The following is a 25,768-nucleotide window of genomic DNA, read 5'->3' as shown; positions in this document are numbered from 1 at the left end:
ATATCACATTGTACTTTGGGGTTGTATTAATATTTGCGGGGCTTTGTTGCACAAAAAGAATCATTACACATCCTAACCATCCTTGTCACATGAATTTTTGTGTGTGATTTGAATGATAATTTGAATTTAAGATATTGATGCATGTTGATGCTTGTAAAAATTTCTGCTGAACTGAATGTGTGAGTGTGAGTGTGTGTGTATTCCAACAAAAGGTAAAACTACAGGGATACAAGGACAGTAAGAAGAATAATGACACTCATAAATAAAGACTTGACACAAATGAGAAGGAGCGCAATCGACCATCTCCTTATGGGATCGTTTCACCTTTCATATAATATTATGTAACTTTCATAAGACCAAGCCAGACAGGAAAGAAGAGTGTGTGTGTGTGTGTGTGTGTGTGTGTGTGTGTGTGTGTGTGTGTGTGTGTGCGCTGTTAATCCAAAGGTGTTTTGATTTCTTCTGTGTTATGAAACCCGGCTTTACACAAACTGGAAGCAAAATCTTCTGTCTATTATTTCAAAAGATTCAGTGGTAATAATCGGGTACTTTTTCAGTATTAATAAGGGCTGTTTTGAAGGTCAGAATAACAGAGAGTACTGATATCACTTATATAAATATATATATATATATATATATATATATATATATATATATATATATATATATATATATATGTACAGACAATACAATAGTGTAAAAACATTCAGAGTGGATGGTTTGCAGCCCTTTCAGTACAACACCCGTGGATAATCTCACCAGAGTAAAAGTGAAGGTGGTAAGAATAGCAAGGAGAGTTAAGGTCAAATATGTTATTAAGGCAATCTTGCCTGCGCCGGCGGGACTGAGCCGGGGTTGGGATGGGGGGGGGGGGGGGGGGGGGCTTTATTGCGAGTTAAGCCAGCATTCAGGAAATTATGTTTCCTTATGGGCTGGGAGTTCACTGATTGTTTCTATATTTGGGAAATTCCTGGGAATTAGAGAGACGAGGATGTAGGAAATTCTGTGCCAAAGTTGGTGAAAAACAGTGACCCCCACCACCACCAGCAGCAGGAGCAAAGTGGCCACCTTAGGTAACACCAGAGGTGAGTGGGTGATGCAGATTGAGAAAATTATGTTACGAGATAACTGTGTTAAAGGTGAACTTATTTAACCTCCCGTATGCAGGAACGTCGGGTGAATAACGAACAAATAAATAATTTGGGTCGAATCTTTTCGGTGTCTAATGAATGTTGTGAACTTACCAAGGCAAACCGGACTTTACCACTCCACCCAAATCTGTTTACACCAACTATCAGATGAAGAATGTTGACGCAGGTTAAACTGGAGGCGCCATTCACTGGATGGAGCTTTGAACGAGTTCACCGGACAAGATGAACGAAGCTGGACACTGACATCGTTGTAGTCAATCATGTCTTTAATATCATGCAAGCATTAGGGTGCCTCCGGGTGAGTGGGAAGCTGAATCGATGCATTGATCAGGTTTGAGGAATCAGGCAGAACATGAGGAGCTCAAGTTGGGGATTTATTGAAGTGACGCTAAACCTCTAACAACGGGGATTTGAAGGGGAGGACAAAGCGCAATCCGTCAAAGACGGAAAACCAGAAACTGAAGTAAAGCTCCACGAATGGCACAACGAGAAACAGGCGGCAGAACACGCGGGAAGGCAAAGGTGCTGAATGCATCGGAGACGCCGGGGACAGGGCTGTGGCTGACAACGACTAACGAACCCACGAGACACAGGCGGGTAACTCATAGAGGCGGGTAACACAAGAAAGAAACATTTGGAATCAAACGAGAAGTTACAGCAGCGAAACCAAGGAAACACTGAACAAAAGAATTAAAAAACAAGGTTTGACCGAACGTGGCAGTATTGGAGTGTGAATTTGATCAGTATCAGAGAAATTGGTACTTATTTTGAAAAAGTATTCTTCCTCAAAAGCAACCTCTGGGCTAGCTAGCTAGTAGCAACCTACAAGCTGAAATGGAAATGAAGGTTTGGAGCCTAAAATAAGGCAGATATGATTAAATCTCTCGTTGTAGTAGTTAACATTTAGGAAAACTGCATAGAATGTGGTGTGCATCATTTTGCAAGGGCACCATTGCCACGCCGTTGAGCACCACCCATGATTACGACTGGCATACAGAAACGACCAAACAAGCTAGGTGAAAAGGAGAGACGCCTGGCTTTGTAAGACAAGGAGTTGTGGCGCTACAGAAGCCGCGGTAGTTGTTTTATTGGAGCTGCGACCACAATCTTTAATGTTTCTATGCATAATTCTAATTCCTACAGCCAATTTCGTACTGTAATTCATGCCATCCTGACAAAGAATTGTCATAAAGTAAAGAGAACTTTTACCACATTCGTTCGTCATAATGGAAGGAAATGATGACCGCAAGTGTAAATATAAGACCTAAATAATAAGCCACAGTGATCGTTTTTTTCCTCTCTGGTGGTGGGTGATTTGTTTCCAGCCTTGGCGTACATGTTATATTCTGTCAAAATACAGTTCTAGACAAGCTTTTCACTTTTACCAGCCCGCGTGGTTTTTTTTTTCATAAATAAGCAGCGGATGTCATTTTTCACCATGTGTGTTTGCATTGTCCAACTCTGTTTCCCAGTGTCTGCAGCACTGAGGGATCTCCGCTAATGAACAATTTGCCCAGTGAGGTGTGACCGCAGGCATTGTGACGGGAGAGCAAGAGAGAGAGAGAGAGGGCGAGAGAGAGTGTGTCGAGGGAGGGAGGGAGACTGGAACTCAGTCGAACCTACACTGGCACAGATAGACGGTCTCTCCTGCAGCACACACACTCACACACACACACTCACACACACACACACATACAAACACATGCACGCACACGCACACGGCTGGCTGTGGATTCTCCATCTTTTTCACCTGTAGGTAAGCAGATGACATGTTTTCTATTGCTCTCTTTCTCACACTGACTTTGTACGTGTGTGTTAATCAGCTGGTGTGTATCTTGGGTGAAGGGATGTGTGTGTGTCTGACTCCCATAAGCATGCACACTGAGACAGGCACTCTAGCTGTGACTATAGATACACACACACACACACACACACACACTTCCATACATGTTTCTACTGTAAAAGGGCTCAAGTGCATGGATACCAATTACAATGAGGATTAAGGAGATCAGAAAGGATCATTGGGGGTAAATCTACATGCAAACATCAGTGTGTTACCGTGTGTGTTTGTCATGTGTCATCTGGGTATGATTAAGTGTGTTTCCAAGAATGTTATGACTATGTGGTTTGGATTTTTAGTCATGTGCACTGCATAAGGATGCACATAATTATACATGCGTGTGTGTTTTCAGCGGCACATGCTCAATCTGTGTGTGTGTGTGTGTGTGTGTGTGTTTGAGAGAGAGAGAGAAAGAGAGAGGCCAACCATTTGCATGTGCACAATCTGAAAAGCACCACGGCTGAAGTCAAAAAAAGGTGCTCCAATCCCGGGATTAGCGAGACGTCTTTGGCTCCAGCTGTCACCATGGCAAAGGCAGCCGGTGGAACGCTTGTGCTTTGAGAGCGTCTTTTATACATTCATCAGCTAACACGAGCATTAGCACAATTACTGCTGTTCTCGAGCATGTAGAATATATTTAATGGGTGGTCAGAGTGAGGCATTAGAGAAAATACAAGGCACGCAAGATGCTCGGGAATGACATTTGTGGGATTCAACAGGTTTTTCTCGACAATATACAACTCTCTCGCTGCTACTACCAAAGACGAATTCTGCATATGGACTTTAGAACTGTACAAGAGGAAACCCCACAGCTTAGATGGAGGAATTAATCTTGTCTGTAAATAGCATTACTCTGCCGATTGCATTTAATTCCTTAAGGATACGCACTCATTTGTCAATTTATTAAGTACCTCCAGAAAAACGTAATGCGGCCTTGCAGTAAACCCTCCCCTCATGATTTCTACTGAATCTGTTGATTTATTTTAAGGGTCATTTTGGGGTCTGAAATTTTTCATGCTGTGGAAGAATAGAATATTTTGCCGCTGACTAAAATGAACGGGGCAGGAACACATTGAAGTACAGTTGCTAAATACCACATAATCAATGAAATCTGAACGTTATAATCCCAACATGTACCTGATATGAGTAGTAATGTAAACTATCAACCACATGACAAACAGGGGTGGCTATTTTTAGACACTAGAGTGACTCTCATTATGGTCAATGATGTTCAGGAACTATTGACTACAGCTGGCTGTACTTTTTCTATCTGTGCATCTGTTCCATAGACCCGCACCTCACAATTCAAGCTAGTTATGTCAGATGTGCCGTTGACTTTAATAGGGATTGCAGTCTGCGGTTGTAATGTTAAATATATCTCCTTTTACATGCAGTTGAATTGTATGACCTTATAAACCCTTTGTTCCTGCTAAAGTTAGCTAGAAGCTACGAGTGCTATAACTGAGTATTATGAAGCTAAAGAACCGGCTCTACCTGTCAGGAGCTGGTGGAGACCAAAACAGGGCTTTGAGGAGAAGGGTTTTTATTCAGAATGAGCTTAGACAGAATGGAGTGGTTGATTCCTTTAAGTTGGATGTGTAAATAGAGCACTGGATGGATGGCATGTGTTTTTTGTTGTTGTTTTTTTGTGTGTGTGTGTGTGTGAGACTTGCTTACCCAGCAGTTAACATTGGGATTGGGCTTCCTCATCCAATGCGAATGGGATTATTACATCATATTTTGCATTTTTTCTGCAGAGAAAAACCTCTATGGCAAAAAAAAAAAAAAAGATGTATAGCATGAGACTTGTATGTTTTTCTTCCCCAAGAAAATGTTTGAAAATTAACATTACTTTTATGGTTTTTGAAGCGGAAGTTAAATTGCTAGAAGTACTGAGCTAATGCCACGCTATGAACGGATTACATCCTGGGCGTCACCTCAACGAAGCGTCTTACTTTTTCTGTTTTGTTTTTGTGTTTTTCATGAAGAAGTTCAACTACTTGTCAGCAACCAGTGTTTTTAAGACACGTAGGAATATTTCCAAATCGGTGGCGTATGTTCTGACATTTTATTTTGTATAATTTCCCCTTATGAACACAAGATAATACAAATCAAAACTGTATTCACAGCTTGCGTCCACGGACATCAACTAGCTGATCAAGACTTACTGCAGTTTCAACCGTAGTCAATCATACACTATGTAAACGTGCATTCACTATGAGAGCGTAATTCTCCAGTAATGCAATCTTTACATTGACAGTGACAATCTCATTTGACTATCAAATACTCACTGTTAGATGTATAATACTGACATTGATATTTGTGAAGGCTTTGATGATTTGAGAATTCCAAAAACCGCTAGTCACACACTTGTTGCAAGAAGCTAACGGAGACCGAAGATTAAGCCCTCTAACCCTTTAAAGCCCTTCAAATGTGCTGCTTTATGCAAAATAAATCCCCGCTGGCTTAAAATACAACCAGTCGGAGTGAGCCAGTGCAGTATTGACATCTCTCTTGTAGTTTCAAAGTCAGAGGAAGTCAACAGGAAAAAGCTATAAGTTGACTCCTTTGATGTCCACGACGCTAAAGAGCTGTAATCGAAAATACAAGCCCTCTCGCTCACTCGACAACACGTGGGAGGATGTAAACACTAACGTGCAAGTGCGTCTGCATGATATCGTTGCAATACTCGATGGGGGGGGTAAACTTCGACATGTGCACACCCACGCCGCAGATTCCAAAACAACTGTGATCCATAATGGTAGCCATTCGTAGGGAGGTATAGTTCCATCGTTTCCTGGACTGCCATCAAGCCTCAGGTCTCACTGTTCTCATAGAAGGTTTGTTAACTGGTAATGACACTGGCTGCAGTCAATTTGTCTCCATTTACTCCCCACTGAAGCCTCTCTATTTTAATCACTCAGGGACAACACACCTCTAGTCCTAGCCCTCTCTTCTCCTCTCCCTCCTTCAATTTTCTATCTCCATCTTTCCTTCTTAGCATGATTATCAGTGCCAAAGCGGCCGCTGCTGCTGTCATTTCCATTATTTTAAAATAGCGATGAGAAATGCAGGACAGCAGGTTGGTAGCTCATTGAGATCAAGATGGCTGGTAGTCCCGAGACGTAAGGAAGAGAGTGTGGGGACTTCTCATGCAAACAGTCCAATTGAAAAGACAGGAGTCTGTTGACAGAGTTAATAAAAGAGGCTCTGGCAACAAACTAAGATGAGCATTAGGTCGACTGCCTCGGAGTTTACTCTCCTGGTCGAAGAATGCCTCAACTGCATGTCAATATGGTGTCTGGCTGCCTCGCTCTCTCTCCTCTGTTGTCCTTGTCTTTTGCTCTCTGCCCTTCTTTTGTTTCCGTCCTTCTCTTCCTCTGTCTCTGCTTCATTGAGCACGCTACAGTGGCAGGCCCAGTCTTTGTCAGGAGCAGTGAGACAAAACGCCAGCAAAATAATAAATTCCCAATAGATCTTCTTCTTTTTTTTTTAAACCATTGCACTCGTTCCTTCTGCCTGTCAAACCGCACGATACGTTTATTAAAAGGCATATATCTGATGCGATTGGTGACAAATTAATGTGCAACAATAGTCAAGTGTGTTTTAGCTAATTCATTCACTACTTAGCTCGTGTCCTAATTTGGAATGTAAATTAACTTTTTAGTTTCAGAATTATTTTCTCCTGGGCAGACATTCTGAACGACACTACCGCTCTGAAACGCCGGGGAATTGTTTCTCTTCATATTCTAATTGCTTAAAACAGCTATCGTTTTATTGAAGCGGACGTTAAATTGCTAGAAGTAGCGAGCTAATGTTATGCTATGAAGGGATTTATTTTTAGCAATAAATCAAATGATGACTGAAAATGATCTTAAAGCATCTCAGAGGACCGTTTGTGAGGTCTTTGTTTTGTCTTACCTCTCAGGTGAGGTCAGGCGTCGGAAATCTCTGCCTCACTTGCTGTTTGTTTGTTAGCTTAGCCGCTAGCTAGTTAGCTAGCGGCTAAGCTAACTAGCAAACAATGAGCATCCTGTCAGGAAGGAATGGAAACCCAAACCGGGCTAAAAAAAGAAGGTTAATATATGACTCCAAAAGACAGATAATGTCGCTCTATAACTGCTGGATGTGTCAATAAGCAACAGTTTGTTATCATGTTCCCAGAAATGTCTGTGCTAATGCACTCCAAGGTTTCCATGTGCTATTAGTTTGTCTTAAAAGCTGACAGCTCTGTGTTCCCCAAATTGAAAAGAAGAAAATACCGTGACCAACATGTGTCAAATTGTGAACATTCACGGAATATTTGCAAGATATACTGTATCACGTAAGCTATGTCCAAAAAAACCCCTCTGAAACCTGCATATATATTTCAATAGTCTAATTAATAATAAAGTTATTAATTAGGACATTGGATCTTTCAAATTTCAACTTCATGACCAATACAGAGCTGCAATTCTTCGTTCAACTTCCTGGATACTGTTTTAAAATAGAAAAATAAATGTCAAAGAAAAATATTGCATCTCTGCCATGCTAGGACAAGTGAACATAAACAAATCGTCATTAGCAATGTAACTTGAGTCAAAAAAAAAAACAGTCTTCTATTTTTAAATGCATTCAATTATGGCCAAACATTCTTTGTGGTGAGAGGTTCTTAATAAAAAGGTACAGTTTTTCACATAATCATGATTTTATACATCAAAAATAAATGGACATGTGCTGTAAATTAAACATTCTGTGCTCAACATGGGTTTCCTTCACCCACACAAGGTGATACTGAGTGAAAGTGATACTGAAGTGAAATTGGAGATTGTAAAATAAATTAAACATATTGCCTGCTGTCTAAATAATTCATCCGTTTCACATCAAATCTCCAAAAAAGCTATCAGGGATGACAGATAATTCGCCCAAAGCTTCGCAACCAATTAAGATGTTCTTACATTAAATAAAACTGGATCTTTCATAAGCGATCTTATACTACAAGGGCATCAATTTTTAATTTAATGGTGTTTGAGTAAAGATTCTGAAATTTTTGTCTGAAGGAAGCCTTCAAAATGCCTGTGTGGGTGTTTAGACTCACTAGTCAACAGTGAATGTGGGCAAGGAAGTACACAATTGCTCTTACATGCAGAGTTAGATTGAAATTCACTGACAATAATGTCTTAACACATGAAATTCGTTCGCGTGTGGGTTGGTCGGTGCACGGCATCTAAAAACAACCTCACCTCACTGCAAACTGACTTCACGCTGTTCCGTCAAAATGCTAAAACTAGGGAGTGTGTGGGAAGCTCAGTGTTTGACCCCTCTGGTAGTCGGTCTTCATATCTGAGCATCTGACTTTGTATCTAGGCAGGTTCTTTCCCTCCAGGAGGAACAGAGGGGGGGGGGGGAGAATGCAGGTCAAGTCCCTGCTCTCCTGTGCTGTGAGAACAAACCTTATGATAGTGGCTGATTGATCTCGTTCTCATGTCAAGAAAAAAAACACAAAAAAAAAACAACCTAAGAGAGAACTGGATTAGAGAGAAAGAAGTGAGTCGTACATAAACTTGTCAGAGGAGAGAACCGAGGCTGACAAAGTAGAAAAAGTAAGAGGTAACATTCATAATAGAGAATTCACGGTTTTCTGTGAATATTGATGTTGTCACTCCCACACAAACAAATCTTTCTCCCTTTGCTTTAAAGAACAAATGAGATTGAAAGAGGCCAGAGGAGGGGGGTTGGGGGGGGGGGGGTTAAGCACAACTAAAGCATATAGGTTGTTGTTCTCGCAGGGGAAATTCCATTGGTTCCCCAGTCTTTTCACTGAGGCAACAGGCTAGTGACTTTGAACCACTCTGTGCTCCACAAAAGAAAAAGAGGTCCCTCTATTCTTGTGCTGGAGAGCCAGACCCTAATTCTTCATGAACCTCCCCCCAACCCTCCTCACACACATACACTTTATTTCCTGACTTGACCGGAGAGAGTGCATCTGGATGGGAGTTCTCTCTCTAATTCTGTGTATCCGCCCAACCACTGCGACACAGTACACATGTGAGCAGCAGCATGACATAAATACTGACCTCCGCATCTTTTAAGGAAACCACTAATTGCAGGGTGTCCATAATACTTAAGATCTTGTTGTGATTAGTGGTGGGCGACGTATATTCAGCCTGCTAACTTCATCAGTCGTTTGTAATGGGTGGCAAACTTGATTTACTCTACAGTCTGGAAAGCAAAGCAGAAAAGCAGGTTATGAGTGGCTAAAATTGTTCTACATCATCAGATGCAAAACATGCAAGAACGGACTGGGAGTGTTTCACTCAGTGTCTTGTGTTTTCTTCTCTTTCAGGCCATTTTGCCGGACAGCCTGTCAAATCTGCCTCGGGGAGAAGTCGGATGGAGACCAACATGTGACCGATTCCTCCATCACTAACGACAGCATGCTTCGCCTCTTGGCTCTCTGCTTCTGGTGTCTTCTGCTGGTTCAAAGGCAGGTTCTAGCTGATGAAGAGGCCTTCCAGGGACCTACACCATCAAGAGAAAATACGCCTGAAACAAAGTCTGACTCTTTCTGGTGGACCCCTTCTCTACCAAAACTCCCAAAACTTCCCTCTCTGTCACTCATGAACCCCTTTGGATGGTCAAACAGTAAAGATGAGGCTGCTACGTTGACCACAGCCACAAAAGGGTTGTCGGAACCATTTGATCACTTGCAAGAGGACTCAGGATCAGGCGTAGGAAGTGTTTCTGAAGCCTCTCAACCACCCACCACTTCTACTCAGGGGCTCCTAACCAGCGTGAAGGAGATAAGAACAGAATCACTTCCCACAGGGACATCAGATTCTCCACGCGGCAGCATAGCACAGAGTGACAATGATACCCTTGTTTCAGACTCTTACTCTCCCACAAGCAGTTTTATCAGAAACACTCTGTTCACCGAAAGTTCCACCAGCACAAGTGCTGCGGAACAAAATGCAACACATACCCACCCACCATTGGACACTACCCAAGCAGCCAAAATGGGTGCCACCTCACAGCACCTCACAGAGGAACACACTGAGAAAGAAAAGATCTCTTTGACGATTGCACCAGAAACTACAGTTCCCACTGCTCTGACATCGGCCGTGGCCCAAACCACAACAATAGACCCTGGATTGGTAGAGACCACACTGACTAAACACCCCCTTACTCCCCCTACGTCTTCAGAAACCGCTTTTGTCACAACACGACAAGACTCTGCGGTTAGGATGAGTTCTGAGGAGACCACAGTTAAAGAAACTCAGAGCCAGACTGTCTTCTTCAAAGCCAAGTCTGGGACTGTGGAGGAACAGCCAAGGGTCCTCACCACTACCATGGGGGTCGATCACAAACTAGTGCTGGAATCCATGACAAGCACATCCCAGAGCCAAAAGGTTACAGCCGGAGGTAAGCAAAGTTAAACAAATCAATAATGGCTGGATTGACTAAAGTGTGATCAATCACATGCAGACAGGTTTCAAATGTTCAATCGATGACTGTCAAAAGGTTGCAGACATTTCAGTTCGATCGATAAGATTTCTGACATGGAAGTCAAAGGTACGTCATACTCGGCATCTTGGTCTTGTTGCCAACACGCATTAGGCTGCCTTGGTGAATTATGTGTTGGAATTTATGTACGTTAAACTGGGGGGGGGGGGTTTCTTATAGCTAAATTTTTTTTTGGGGGGGGGGTGGTTAATCCAGAATACATATAAATATTTTTAAACCTACAAAATTCTTGCAGGATTTTACTCTCATCGATGGTACGACTGGGAAATTACTATATTTGAATGGTAATCAAGATAGCAATTTTGTCTGCAGCAAAGTCAGAGCAATTAACCATTAAATTTGCCAAAAAATGGACACCCTAAACTAATTCAGTCGTTATAGTTTAATATGTCAGCATATTTACAGTGCTATGAGGACAGTGTAAATAAGTGTTTAAAGCAATTGTTCATTCATCATGCTAAAGGTAAGGTAAAGGTTAGTTTTGGTCTCCACATTGCACGGAAAGAAAAGGAGACGAGCTAAAACAGATTCTTGTCAGTATGTTCCCAGACTGGAGAACCGTTTAGATTCTTCCTTCCATTGCCCATCCCCCAGCACCGGTCGGATGGGGGTGTCTGTATGCCTAATGAGTCTTCAGATGTGAATCCCTCCTCCAGGTACAGACACATTCATCATGTAGGGTCAAAGGTTGATCCAGAAATTGATGAGTCCATTATTCTCGGCCAAGGAGGTTCACCGACCATCTGATAAAAGCTGGATTCATGCGCTGGTGTCTGCAATATTCTCTCGGCATGTTGGACAAAATGACTTTCCGTGCGTTCGTTTCCATATTTGATGCAGAGGTAGAAGTTAAAACGTGAAATCTAAATATATCATAGCTTAGCCAGGATGATGATAAACGTAAAATCAATTTGAAATCTGTGAATATAACCTTTATTCACGTCAAACACTGCCCCAGGCTTGCATGAACACTGTTAACATTTATTTTCCAGCATGGCACCTCCTAGGAATATTAACTGACTTTGCACACATCTCGTCTTTTGTTTTAACAGATTAATCTCAATTTCTGATCAATTTTTTGCTTAATTAACGTTGACCTGCCAGAGTGGGGCGAAGCCCACCGTTTAACCGTATAATTAATTACATGCCTCTATGCAAACCATGAAAATTAATATCAAAATTTGGCTGCTTCGCCACAGCAACAGTATTTTATCAAAAACTCAGCCCTCACCACAACCAATCACCACATTCTTTAGGTCTTTCTAACCAAATTTTAGGTGGATCTGGTCAACCCACTGGGAGGACGGCATCAAAGTGGGAAAGGAACATGTAATTTCTTGTTGCCGCCAGGTGGCGCTATGACTGATCTACCCCAAGATTTATCAGATTGTTCCTTGGCCCATTTTACACCGTTCCATCACATTTGGTTGAAATAGGCCCCATAGATTTAATGTAATTCTGCTGACTGGTAGATATGCAAATACCACTGAAAACCCCACCACTATGTCGTAGGCAATTGGTGCACCAACATGGAGCACACATGGACTGGCGTTTCATTCATTTGCAGTGCTGTAATGCATCTCTTCCAGATGGAACGCTGGAGCTACTGTTGTGTTGTGTCTGCGGTGTCTGGTGTTGTGTCTGCACTTGTTTTCACTCGTGCACCATGCGGCGGCATACAGAGAAAAGGGCTCGGCCTGCGCGGGGAGGGCTGCTGTGGTCGTGTATATCTGTATTCCAAGCGCACACTCAGCGAAACCGCCACCTCTCCTGTGGGATCATCTGCTCGCCGGTCGCTGTTCATGGATGCTGAACATGCTTCTCGCCATTTAGCCTCCCTCCGTACTCCCCCTCCTCCTCTCGGCTCTGTACAAACACAAATTCCTGTCATTTTGCTCCGTGGACGTGTGGTTGCTTTGAAGGGTTGACAAGGATGAGAGAAGCTTCTAGTTGCCTAAGAAGGATTGAAATCCAGGGGGCCTTATAGTGTACCTGCGGTGTAGTATTGCAGTGTCTAAATGACACCTTGCCAAAGGACACAGGAGGAGACGAATGTAAAAATGAAAGCACAGCACCCCTGCATTACCATACATTACCCCAGTGTGAACATCGTATCTGCAATTTAAAGCTGCATGTCCCCACTGGAGACCTGAAACACCTTCAACAAACAAACAGCTGGGTTTACATTGATCTGGAGAAGATGTGGCCTTGCCCTTGAGGATGCTGGCAGGCATTAGAAAAAACCAGCTGCGTTAAATTCTCTACCAAAGGACGGCTGATAACAAGGGTAATTACGGGAAGAGAGAGAGCCGAAAGAGAGAGGAAAAAGAACTTGAGGATGATGGGATGTGAGGGGTTGAAAATAGGGGGTTTCTAAGACAGCCGTTGCTGTACCTTTTATTCCAAAATGCTTTCCTTAATCCTGCAATTTCTTTTCCCTCCTCCCAGCATCTCCATTACTGTTTGCCGTACTAATAGGCAGCACCAAGACCAGAATCATAACACACTCCATTACCTGTGTGTGTGTGTGTGTGTGTGTGTGTGTGTGTGTGTGTGTGTGTGTGTGTGTGTGTGATCTGAGGGTTGTACCAACTAGTTAAAGTGCAGGCATTGACAGATTAATTTATTAAGGAAAGCTGTATACGACATGAATATCTGATGCCTGTGTGGTTTTAACTCGGGTGAAAGCACATTAATGCACACAGACTCTAATATTATGTTAATCTTGCCATAATGACTCCTTTATCCTCTACAAGTTTTTTTCTTTTTTAAAAACTGCACGGATTAAGCCTGTTTGTTCTTCAGATTTGAGCCACAATGCGCAGACTGAAAGGACCAGAATGGATGCAAACATACAATTTTCCGTATGGAAAAATCATGACAATTCTCTCCCTTTGTTCTCTGCCCGAAATTAAAGCCAGACACAAGAGGATAATTGGGTTAGAAAATGTGATAATCTTTCAAATGAGCTGAAATAGCAATGACATGATGCAATTTAATGCAAGTATATTAATCATTATGAGCATGCGACTCCCTGCACCGCAGTCCAACACATTTATATTCCTTCTTATCACTCCACACTCAGCGTAACAAACACACACATGCTGTCTCTCGCAAATGTACCCAAGGCTTATGTAGATAAAATATAATACATAGCAGCATTATCTTTTCCTTATTATTTTGTGATGCTTAAGAAAATGAGGAGCTTTTGAAATACATTTGAATAACATCTACCACACCAAACTTGCCATCGAGTGTGGTAGAGATGAACAGGTTTTGGGGGCTAACTTAGAAGTTAGCATTGCCATATGTTCCCTCAACCAAAAGCCAACTGAATTTTTACAGTAGGTTTTGGATTACTGCTAAAAAATATGCTCTGTGGAGAACCCGTTGGGACATAATTGCCACGCATGAAAGCTGCGTTCATGATTTTGGAATAAAATGCCACCATTTGAAGTGCAAAGCTAACGTGATGCTACCAACGAATTACGCTGGAACAACTTCTCTAGCCTGACTTAGCTACTTGTTAGCTATCGCCACGTTTAAGACACATAAAGGCTTCAACATTGTTTATGCTGTTTAACCAAATCTTAAACTAGCACAGACCTTATTTCAGGCATTAAATCAAAATCCATTTCAAAAGTCCCACTGGCTTTGAGAGGAGGGAACCAGACAAGAATACCAGGGTTTAGGACACATCCCTGCCCCACCCTGCCACCGCCAAGGTTTGCCTGCTGTGGGCAATATTGCAAACTCGGCTTTGGCCTGATATTGATAATTGAAGTGATACAGACTCTTTACCTGAGTAATAAAAGATCTGCGATCTTGAAAAACTAATACACTAATGTACCAGGCTGTGTTCCTCCCCCTCTCATCCCATGCTGCTTTTATTTTGCTTCATCAGCAAAGTTACTGTACAGAGCTGGTCATCAGGTATGTGCTGAGGAGATGAGTTCCACTGTACATGAGTGAGTGAGTGCACATGTGCACTGTCCTTATATCTCATTTGTAGCAGATCTTGTTAGCCATGGTAATTCAATCGAATGCTGCTGGCACACCAGTGTGTCTCCACGTCCGTGCTGCGGTGATCTAGCCAGCAGCATTCGCCAATGTTTCTTTGCAATTTTCTTGATTTATTAAAAAAAAAAAACCTCAATTAGAACACATTGTAAAAAAAAAAAATATATATATATATATATATATGTATAACAGTCACATTGTCAGAACCTTTGGAAAACGTTTTCCTTGAGGGAACAATCTTCTGTGAATTGAGATTTGAAAGTATAACACACTGTAATTATTATGTAATGGTGTATTACTACACCATGTCAAGGGTGAATCAAGTTAAAGTTCTGAAGCGTTACTGACTCAGTTGTGGAAATAAGTACTGGCATGAGAGGCTAACTTTGCCTGTCTCTTACAGCATTTCAGGGATAGCTATAGCCTGTTAGCTTACTCGTAGCCTTTTAGCTTGTTTTTGCTTGCGTGGGGTCCCCAGTCTTTCCAAAATCTGCAGCAAAAGTTATTTATATTTTTTAGCATACTTGAGGCAAATATTGGGCCGGTAATCATCAGTTGGGATGGGCTTTACCGACATGTTGGTGATATTTTTAGCGTATTATATGGATAAACACACTCCAAACGTCTCTATACAGAAGCTCGGTGTTCGGGTGGCCCCTCAAGTTGGGGCGATGACGTACATTGATTGACTCTTGTACTCAAGAGTCTGAGTCAAATCTCCAGCTGTCTGCATGTCAGCAGCGCACAAAGTGATGAGCAAATTTTGCTTTGGAGACTTTTAAAACTTCAGATCAACCCAAGCACTATGAACGACCTACATTAGAGGGGAGAATCTCATATTGCCTCCAAGCTGTTGATTTTTTTTTTTTTAACTCAACTCATTATTCCTCCCACAAGCCCTGCGCCCATTATTTCTCCCACAATGCCTTGCTATCTTTTATTAATTCGGAAGTTATAAACTTCTACTGTACCTCATATTTAGCTGTGGACACAGAGGCGGCTCACTTAATTGTCCTGAATCTCAGCGCTGTGTGGTGCTGTGTGGTGTTAATGGAAAGTCTTGCAGAGGGCTGAGTGAGAAACATGGAAATAGAATGATGTGACTCACGTTCTCTCCATCTTTGCTGTCTTTAGTTGTGCTTCTTTTACTTTCACTTTGCAGAACTGGACAAGATGGCTCCCAGACCGAATCCATACACACACGCTCGTAAACAAGCGCGCACACATCCGAATGTCAATGTAATTAGACTACAGAGGGCCAGACTACAGAGCTATGGATGACTGGCTACAACTAACTGGAGGAGAGGCCGATCCATTTGACAGAACTAGGTTAAGATATATAGCCGTTCCATTTTCTGCAGTTTGATTTCTCAAATGTGAGCGGAGAAACCGGCTGGGTTAAACTCTCCTTTGGCAGGCTCTGACTTTGCTAATCTGTTTTTCCAAGGCAGCGTTGTGTAATTTAAACTGCATCCCTTGATCACTTTGAAAATCACTGAGAGGTTCAATCGCGTGTCTTCCCAGAGTTGCCAGCTAAAGAGGATAAAGCGGATGAGACTGAGGAAGGTGCGGCTGCTGACGGCGAGGACGGTCACACGAGGTTGGCAGGCGGTTCCGCGCCATACGCTAAGCTGCTAACAACGTCGCTGTCACAGAGCACAGGTGAGCAAACACGTCTCTTAAGATGTAAACAAACACCGTTAGTCACTCAAATCCTTTTTTATCTGCGAGGCCATGCTGGTAGAATGAAGGCAGCTTAGACAACTGCATGCTGGTTCTGTCTTAAAACAAGTAGAGGAAGAAAAAAGAAAACCTGCATCCATAACCTTGATACACTAATTGCTTCCAGTGGGAGGTGCAATTGTGGGCAACTCCAGAGAGCAGAAAGGATTGGGATAAACGCCCACCTTTTTACTGTACCGCTCTGATAAATATTCACTGATTGGAGGTTGTTTTTTTTCTGCCTTCAAACACAAGCCCTGAACTCAATTTGTGGCCAGAGTGAGAAAAAAAATAAACAAATACGGCCACGCGATATGACCTGTTCCTTTTAATCGCTTTAGGCCACACAGTACAACTTGTTCTCACAAATTAATCTAATCACAGGAAACTCGAGGGTCCGAGTTATACAAAAACATTAAGTGTGTGTGTGTGGGGGGGGGGGCTATCTTGTGACCTCAAAATAACTACATTGAGGGAACAAGTTACATCTTGTGGCCACAAATTTGTATAAGTAAGGGAACAAGTTATATCCTGTGGTCACTAATTATTAAAATGAAGGTAGCAGCTTACATCTCATGCTAACGGATATCTAAATGAAGGGAACGACATATCTTCTGCCCACAAACTGATTAAATTAAGGGAACAAGTTACAGCTATTGGCCACCAATTATTTAGATTAAGGGAACAAGATATAAATTGTGGCCTCCAAATAAATAAATTGAGGGAACAAGTTAGGATATGGCTACTTCAGGGCTTCAACAATCCGTCTGTAATATTAAAGAGATTTATATTGGATGAATACTTGACTTCACCTTGAAATCGATTGCTGGGAAAATATCTTTCACGCATGTCACATCTAACCCAGTCCACAGGAGCAGCTGTAACCCACATTACCTCGCCTGAAATAGCAGATGTTGTCAAGTGATTTTCAAAAATAGATTTGTCAAAATGTGTCACTCGCTGACGACGGAACACCAAAGAGATATTTAGCCTGGTTCGTCACGGTGAGGGAGTGAGAGAGCTTTAAGTTCGTCCTCTCTGCGGCGAAGTGTTAGTAGGTCAGCAGCGCGTCGATAAATGAGTAGGACATGAAGTGTTGTGTTGGTTTAAAATGGCCGACAGCAGGTGCATTTGCATGGACTGTTTAGGAATCAGATGAAAAGTCAACCCAGAGAAGCTCACATGCCTGATCTAACTCCTCCGTGAGCTCCCACTAAAATTGCTTTTTTTCGGAGGTGATCCAAATTGAAAATGAAGGCAGGGAGAGTCTTGACGTTTCACCACGGAGAATCAACACGCAGCCAATTCAGAACGAGTGCAGGGCCCAACCTCAGTCGCAGCCAGGAAGAGAATGGATCTATTTTACGAGAAAGGAACTGAAGGCAGCGAGCAGGTAGGGAGAAAGCAGGCGAGTGAGCTCTCTGATCACACCATAAGAAACAGGTGAGGGAGGGGGGGGGCAGGAGCCGACTGAACAGGAGACGCTGGGAACAAGGCTGTGGTCGATGAGGGCTGATAACCGGACGAGACTCAGGTGAGAACCTGGAGGAAAAGAAAAAAAAGGGCGGGAAACAGAAGGTGTAAAGCAAAACCAGGAGCAACAACATCCACCTGAAGACCACGCATAAGCAGTTCAGTCTGGATACATTAAGATGAATGGAAATAAATCTGAAAGCTTTCTTCTTTATTTTACAACACCACATATAAGTTTTCTACGCACCCCCCCCCCCATGCAACCACAGCACATGCTTTAAAAAACAGATATACAAATCAGTCACCTCATCGATAGGAAGCAATACTGACTGCGTTGATATGCCATTTTTAAGCTCTTGCAGTGTAGCCTGAGTGTCGTGAAATATCTCCAAAAACGTTTTAGCCTCTTTCTAAAACAGGAAACTCCTTCTCCAAGTCTGTCGATGTCAACAGAGAACATGTTTTTATTCTCTCGATGTGACCCTGGCACGGGAGGCTTGTTCCCACAGGAATGTGTCAGATGACCGAGCAGCATGCAGTGGAACGCAACGCTCTGATCCATCCTTGTGCTGTAGCCACCACATACCAAACCCCGTCCAGGCCACTCGGCCAGCCGGCCGGCTCAGATGTGACAGTAATCGACGTGAGCGAGGCAACAAAGCGTGGCACCGATTCAACCCCTAGTCACGTTTTCCACTCGGCCTGACTTTACTGGCATCGGAATCATCGGCGTCGCCCTGGAAAGCAAACAAGCCGACGGACAAACCTTTGGGATAACACCGAACCCCACCTACTCTATCAGCGCCCCCCCCCCCCCCCCCATGTTCAAAATGCCTGCGGTTGTGTGTTTGTTTTACGCTCCAGCCGCACTTCCCATTCACTTAATGTCTGTTATGACAGGGCGACATCGTCAGGGGAGGTTACATACACACACGACGTTTGGAACCATGGAATTTCTGAAAATTACAGCTGAAAAAAAAAAGAATCTCCCTCCACATCTATGCAAAATAACTAAGGTCAAATAACCTGAGATCACATGACACGGAATGCATGGAAAAGAGGACATTTTTCAGTCCATTTTGCACTCAGATATTAATATAAAATGTAGAGAGCAACAGAATTATGAAAAAAGGCGTTTCCCATTGTCCTATATTTCACATCTCGTACTAATACCTGGTACTGAGTTGTAGTCCCCAGGTCACATGACATGGAAGCTAGGATTACAATTTTACTGCATATACAAAAATGCATTTTGCATCTCAGTATGAAAAGGAGGCGTGTCCTGTGCTTTCTGTCTCGTACTAATAGATGGTACCGATGGGACTCCCTGGGTCACATGACTTCGAAGCTACTGAACAAAAATGAATTTTGTAAGTCTTGCAAGTCTGACAGGCAAACACAGTGCTGCGTCAGGTTGAAACGGGACAAGAGTGTCAGTAGCCACATGCTCTTTTTCATGAAAAGAATGGAAACTTTTTCTTGTTGTTGTTGTTGTTGTTGTTGATGCTCAAAACTAAAAATTTACATTTATGAAAAAAACAAATCATAGCAGTCCGACGTAAACCTGACTGGGGGACGGGGTCATTTTGAGTCAGTGGTTCCAACATTTCAGCACTTAAGTATAGAAAAAAGGATGTTGGGTGCATTTGTTTTTGGCATTCACTGCAAAACAGCAGCGGTGTGACAAATGCGAATGTCCCGACTGACACTCACATGCTCGACATGCTCTCACATACACGTTTGCTCTTGACAGTACGATTTAGTAGGATTGTTATGAGAATAAAGGAGTCATAAGAGAAAGGGAAGCGATACAGGACACCAGGGCTTTATTCTAATTAAAATTTTAAAAAACAGAAGAAAGCAACCACCCCTCAGCTGTTTTTTTTCTTCGATTTACTGTTGATGATGCTGTTGGGCATCAAAAGACAGAGCTATGATTACTGCCAGGAGCTGCCAGTGGCGTTACATTTCCTTGAAATTTGACGTTTTTCATCAGAACCTGGCATTGATGACGCTGTGGTCAAAAAGAAAATGAGGAAAGATTAAAAAAAAAAGAGTGTCAAGGCAATATTAGGTTGTTGCTAACACCGGCGTGAAGTGAAAATCTCCTGATGCTGAGAGGGAGGGAGGGAGGGAGGGAGAGGGTTTGTTCACAAAGGCGTGTCAGACGTACAGATTTGCATCCACACACATTGACATGAATCGTTCAGGAAACCCAACATCGAGCGAAAAGACCTTCAGGGATGTTTGCATCCCAGTATCAGTAGGAGAGCTCAACGCTCTGTCAACAGAAGCTTAAAACATGGGAGGAGACGGTTCGGCGCTGCTGAAAATCGTCCCAGTTATTCTAGAAAAAAAAAAAAAAAAGCAACAACAACAACAAAAAAACCCAAAACAAACCCACCTATGGGAGTTTCCCGTCTTTGACGTGGGTGTTGGAGGGAAATCATAAACAAAGGAGTAAATTAAGGAACAGGGTGGGATGGGAAATATAACCTAAAAATGTGCATTAAAAAAAAAAACACATGCAAAGAAAAAAAACCACGATGAATTTTCAGTGCGTATGCAAAGATTTGTGGATTTTTGCGCCGCAGATTTCTGTTCTTTTAAGTGGCGCATGACATCACAACCTAATATAATGTATTCCCCAGGCTTCTCTCTATGCATTTTCTATGATTAAAAGGAGTCATGGCAATTTCTTTGGTTATATTTATACCAAAAAAAAAAAAAAAACTCTTTTATGAGGGTACTAAACCTGCCTGCTGTGTGATTTACTGTTCTGGCTGGTTATCACATTCGTACGTCCCTCTTTCAGTGGTCCATTAGGGTTCTTTATGGAGGAGTCCATGATAAGCCTGCAGCAAAGTGACTGATGAGCATGAGCAAATGACTGACTTGCGAGAACAGTCTTCTTTTTTCTTTTTTGTGTGTGTGTGTGTGTGTGTGTGTGTGTGTGTGTGTGTGTGGAATTGACTACCTTTTCTGCAGCCAGCTTTTGAACAGCCACTATTAAAGTTCTTTTCTATATAATACAACAGTGACTGTAATGATTTATGGAAAAGGGTGAAGCTCATTGATGTGGAGATGAGGTCTCTTTTTCCATCCGCGAGGCATTACCCAGTGTAAAGTGCCTTGTGTTGTGTTCAATCGAAGTCATCAGCCAGTAAGTGAATTATATAAACATGTTTGGCACAAATGAGCTTTGAAGGCATCTCGGCGATCTTCATGCAAACACATGCAAGTTCCAAAACAGAACCGCTCAGAAACAAACGTTTCCTTCGCACTGCTAGAACATGTCTAACACAATCATAATTAGCTGTGCTTGCATGGAAACTCCAGATGGCTTACGTAATCCAAGAGAAACTGGCTTTGTGGTTCTGAGTGGGCTGATCTCTCACTGAAACTCTCTTTCTCTCTTTCTTTCTCTCTATCACAAACACACACACACACACACACACACACACACACACACACGCACACACACACACAGGCATTCACATAGACTTGCATTCATTTCTAAGAGACCTACCGTAACCACTACTTGCCTTACCCTAATCTTCACCAGGGACCCAAAAATCTGTATTTTGCTTTTAGGGGCCATGTTTTTTTACCCAATTGCACATGCCATCCTCAATGAACTTGTCTACAGTCTAGTTTTGGTCCCCAACAGTGTCCAAAGTCATTTTGTTTGGTGACTCAACGGTAGAGGCCTTCTCACAGGATTAGCACATTAAGAGGAAAGTGTTCCTACACTGTCCTGTACACCAGCCAACTTGTTTCCTTTGTTTTGTTGTCTCATTTAAAAATCAATCCATAATTAATCCATGAACTTCTGCTCTCTTCTCAGGCATCAATCCAGGAACAACTCAAAATCCTCAGCAGACAGAAGACTGGTCGACGTCAAACCCGGTGGACGGTGACGTTACGTTCCTTCCAGATTGCAATAAAGAACACTCAGGGGTCTGCAACCTCTCTGACACCTGGGATTCCACAACCTCCTCCGAAGCAAAGCCAGCACAAAACGGCACAACCACAAACCAGTCAAGCAACCCCTTTCTGAGCCCAGCTGCACTTATGTTGGTGCCACTCTACACTGACTGGAACAGCGCCATGGCAGCCTGGGGGTTGGCTTGGGAGGCCCATGTTTACGGTGCCGGTTGTGTCTTTGCAATGTTGACACTGGCCTCCGCTCTCAACCTGCTCTGCTTGCCATTGCGATGTCCGTCTGGTTGTGGCTACTTTGCTCTGGTTAGCCTGTTTCTACTAACTGCCGGTTGCACTAGATCTTTCTCCCTCCTGTACGATGCCTATGGGCACCAGGACCGCCTAACCTCCACCGAGGCCTCCCTGATGCTCTATGAGGCACCGTTTCCCTGCCTGACAGCAGCTTTTGGCTTGGTTTTCCTTCTACTTTCCATGCGCTCAAGAATGCAGCTCTCCTACTCAGCCTTCCAGAGACCCTGTTTCCTAGCCTGTCTGGTTGTCCTGCATTTTGCTGCTGTATTCGGCCCTGTGACATTACTGAAGTTCTACAACCAAAAGCCTCCCTTTTGCCTCTTTCTTTCACTCATCTCCCGTGGAGCCTTTGTAGCCCTAGCAACGTTTCTGTCCGCTGCCTATTTTGTGTTTTATATCTATGTGCGAGCAGACTCAAAGCACATATACCACCTGAACAACACATCTCCAACACCTGCCGAGCGATACAACCGCTGTCCCTTTGCTGAGAGTCGGGATTGGGACCGTGCTGCTGTAACCGTTTGTCTGTCAGCATTGTTTTGTTTAGCCTGCGCCGGACTGCAACTATACGCAATGCTGAATGCGATGGGTGTTGCTGGCGGAGAAGAAGTCTTCCACCCTTGGCCCTGGTGGACTTTTCAGTTTAGCTGCAGACTGTGTGAGCTAGGGGTTTGCCTCACCTTGGCATTGGTGGTTGCACAACCTGTCTACTGTTCTGACCAGCTCCCAGCTGCTGGAAGCTGTTGGACTGAACTGTTGGCATCCAAATCCCCCATCCTGCCTGGGAACTACCAGTGGACCCTGAGCCAGCAGGAGAAGCTTGCCATTGTTGACACTGTTGGACTTGGAGAGTCGGAGAGTCTTCCACTTTACACCCTGATGGATGAGAGGCTCGCTAGCAGTCTGCATGGTCTGGACCTCCTATATCACAGCAACCGAGCTCTGGCCTACAGAGATCTGGATTTGGATTTGGACTTTCAGGGTTCAAAGAAACCCGCAGATGGAGGAGGTGAAGAGCCCTCAGGCGGATCTTCTTTTACAAGCGATTCCACCACAGACCTGCGGCCACCGTCACCCATCAACCTGCGCCGCAGCATAGATGAGGCCCTCTTCAGCGAGGCTTTGTTTCCCATAAGCCTCTTCAGCCCTACCAGGCCCATGCGTCGCAGTGACCTCTCAATTAACAACCACAGTGCAACTCCCAATGGCCTGTGCGACCCCCTTGCAGCTGACCCTGGCCTATATCGAACCTCTTCCTGCATAGAAATGGCCTGTAAAGCACCTAAATCTCAAGGAGACACAGTGGTAGACGCTCCACCATCTCCCTCCCTCTCTTCCTCGACCAGCTGCTCATCTCCTGAACGCTGGAGGGGAAGTTCTTCCTCATGCTCTCTTTACCAAGCCTCTGTAGGTGGCTCCTCGCTGGTCCTCTGCCCGAGCCCAGAGACACATGCTCAGCAGCTTCAACAGCAGGGAGGCTCGGGTCATGAGGCATCCTCTGGGCATCAGGGTTCTTCTGACCCACAAAGGTGCTACCAAACGCTGGGTGCAGCATCACAGGAGAGTCTGGACCTGGACATGTCATCTGAGGCGGACCGATCAGTGCAAGAAGAGTTCATCAGTGCTTGCAGACAAATCGATGCTTTGAGCATCTGCAGTGAGACCATTGATTTATGAAAGACAGTCTGGCCAATCAAGTTACATTTTTTTCTAGGAGTATTTGTTGGTGCACGGTAGCTTTTGCATACACGATGAGAGACTCGTAGCTGCCGCGACATCTTTTGGAGGTTTGAAGAGCTTTCATATGTGGTCATGTGGGTCTAAGTGCCAAGAATGTCAGTGCCAAAAGGTAATTTGTAACTTTCTGCAGGTTTGATATAAGGCTTAAGTTTGATACAGTCTGATAATAGAACATTTTACTGAACGGGGAAGTGAGTTTATTTGTACAAGTGTTTTTAATGTCATTCACATATTCTAATAGATAGAACGGTGGCTGAAAAGCATATATACATATATATATATATATATATATATAAAAAAAACTGCAGTTACTCATCAAATCTTACCGTGAACAAATAGGACAAACTTTAATCTCTCTACCAATGAGCAAGACATTGGTTGCTGTTGTGTCTATACGGCGGGGTAGCAGTGCCCTCTGCTGGTGATCTGCACTACCATCACCTTTCTTTTCATCGATCACCAGTGGTTTGTTATATGAAAGGGTCATTAAAAAAAAAATCTTCTGACTGCTTACCAATTTATTTATGCTCAAACAACTTTGCTCCACACCTACTGTTTAATAAAAAAATGTGTTTGATAACCTTTGACACGTTTCACTCACACATGCAGCAATGACTTAGTGGCTCATGTCAAATAAGACGGTAGACTGAACACAGTTTGATTTCTTTATTATTATTATTGTTGTTTTTTTTAACCATACTGAACAGCAAAAGCAAAGCACTCTGTAGAGTGTATTACTGTAAACATGCTCCGTCATGATCTTCCCACAAATAACCCGAGCGAATTTCTAGAATACTGAATTGTTTTTATCCAACGAAAAGCCTCCGTCAACTTTTGAGACACAGACAGTAGCAGTGCACTTTGAAATTTATTAAGTAAATGGTGAATCAAAGAAACAAGTAAGAAGAAAAAAGGGTGTAAACTATTGTAGCACTCATTCGTAATACTAAGGCTTTTCAGATGGACTAACAGGACTCAGTAGATACTTTTAAAAACCTGGTTTCTCTCTTGAAGTGGGAGACTGACAACAAGCAGCAGTCATTTACATCTGAATAGAAGTATATATTTCTCCATATATTTCCATGTACATTTACTTGCAATTCAGTTCAAGTCAAAAGACTTTTTGTTAGTGAAGGGTAAAAGAAGTACATTTTGCGTGTTAGAGGAAGCAACTCAACTCTGGGGCATTTGTAATGTTTTTAAAATAAAATTAAAAAAAAAAAACACATTAAACCTGGCAAAAAGGACATCCAGTATGCAAACGTTAGAAAAAAGCCTACTCCTACATAAGCTGAATGATAACAAACGCAGCTACACTGTAAAAGTAAGAAAAGAAGGTCGGAGGGTGTTATGCACCTTCGCTGAGCTGTCACGTACAGCCTTTAAACGTTTCCATTTCAAGGCATTTCTCTGGTAAAAAAAAAAACAAATCAAAAATAAATCTATCACAGAGATTAAATGCCGCACTCTGTGAGAGCACAGGAATGAACAAGTGACAAGAGAACAAGCAACTTGTTGCGCTCAATTTGGTTTTGGTTTTTTTTTTTTTTTTTTTTTTTTGAGTTTACAAAAGAAGACAGTCAGAGGACGTATAAATACACTTGGCAGTATGTATGCAATTACAATAAAGCAGAATACAAATATAGCCGTGTTTGGCGTCGTGAAAAAACAAACATGCATATCAAAAACCCTTCACACTCAATTCAAAGCCCCCGAGACTATACAGGTTTAAGAAAAAGGATTCAATTCATGGACAGAGAATTCAGGACTTCCATTAGAGTTTTGGATTCGTTGTAAAGGGAAAACTTGGCAGGGGACTGAACTTGGTAGAACTGGTTTGTCTTCTGTTTAATACAACACAACGTTCTGGTACCACTCGCTCTCACTCACGTCTCGCAACAGAAAGCGAGTTACTCCTTAGCAGCGCGCGGGAGCAGTAGCCAAAGCTAGCCGGACTACGGAGGAAACGACTTCTGGCCGATGGTGTCAACGATCTTATTCTTTTAAGTACGTCGCAAATGGGCAAGAATTCAACCTCCCTTACTGGTAAACTGAGAATTTCCCATCAGATCATGCTAATGAA

The 25,768-nt window shown here is 42.9% G+C and overlaps 1 protein-coding gene across 2 annotated transcripts; it reads left to right on the top strand.

The window, feature by feature from the left end:
• Positions 1-1,608: 1,608 nt before the first annotated feature.
• Positions 1,609-25,470, top strand: prrt4b (proline rich transmembrane protein 4b). 2 transcript variants are annotated; one of them, XM_086202005.1, is made up of 5 exons: positions 1,609-1,673; positions 2,624-2,903; positions 9,317-10,392; positions 16,039-16,176; positions 21,557-25,470. In XM_086202005.1, the coding sequence occupies exons 2-5, from the start codon at positions 2,854-2,856 to the stop codon at positions 23,620-23,622; spliced, it is 3,330 nt and encodes a 1,109-aa protein (XP_086058131.1). In that variant the 5' UTR covers positions 1,609-1,673; positions 2,624-2,853; the 3' UTR covers positions 23,623-25,470. The 2 variants fall into 2 exon arrangements, with proteins under 2 accessions (XP_086058131.1, XP_086058132.1); XM_086202006.1 differs by lacking the exon at positions 1,609-1,673 and having other exon boundaries at positions 2,759-2,907.
• Positions 25,471-25,768: the final 298 nt, after the last annotated feature.

This window comes from Aulostomus chinensis, chromosome 4 (genome assembly GCF_037954235.1).
Source record: "Aulostomus chinensis isolate RoL2024-O1b breed Wild chromosome 4, RoL_Achi_v1.0, whole genome shotgun sequence".
Taxonomy (NCBI): domain Eukaryota; kingdom Metazoa; phylum Chordata; class Actinopteri; order Syngnathiformes; family Aulostomidae; genus Aulostomus; species Aulostomus chinensis.
The sequence above is the reverse complement of the archived record's forward strand: the minus strand, read 5'-3'. Positions and strand labels throughout refer to the sequence as shown.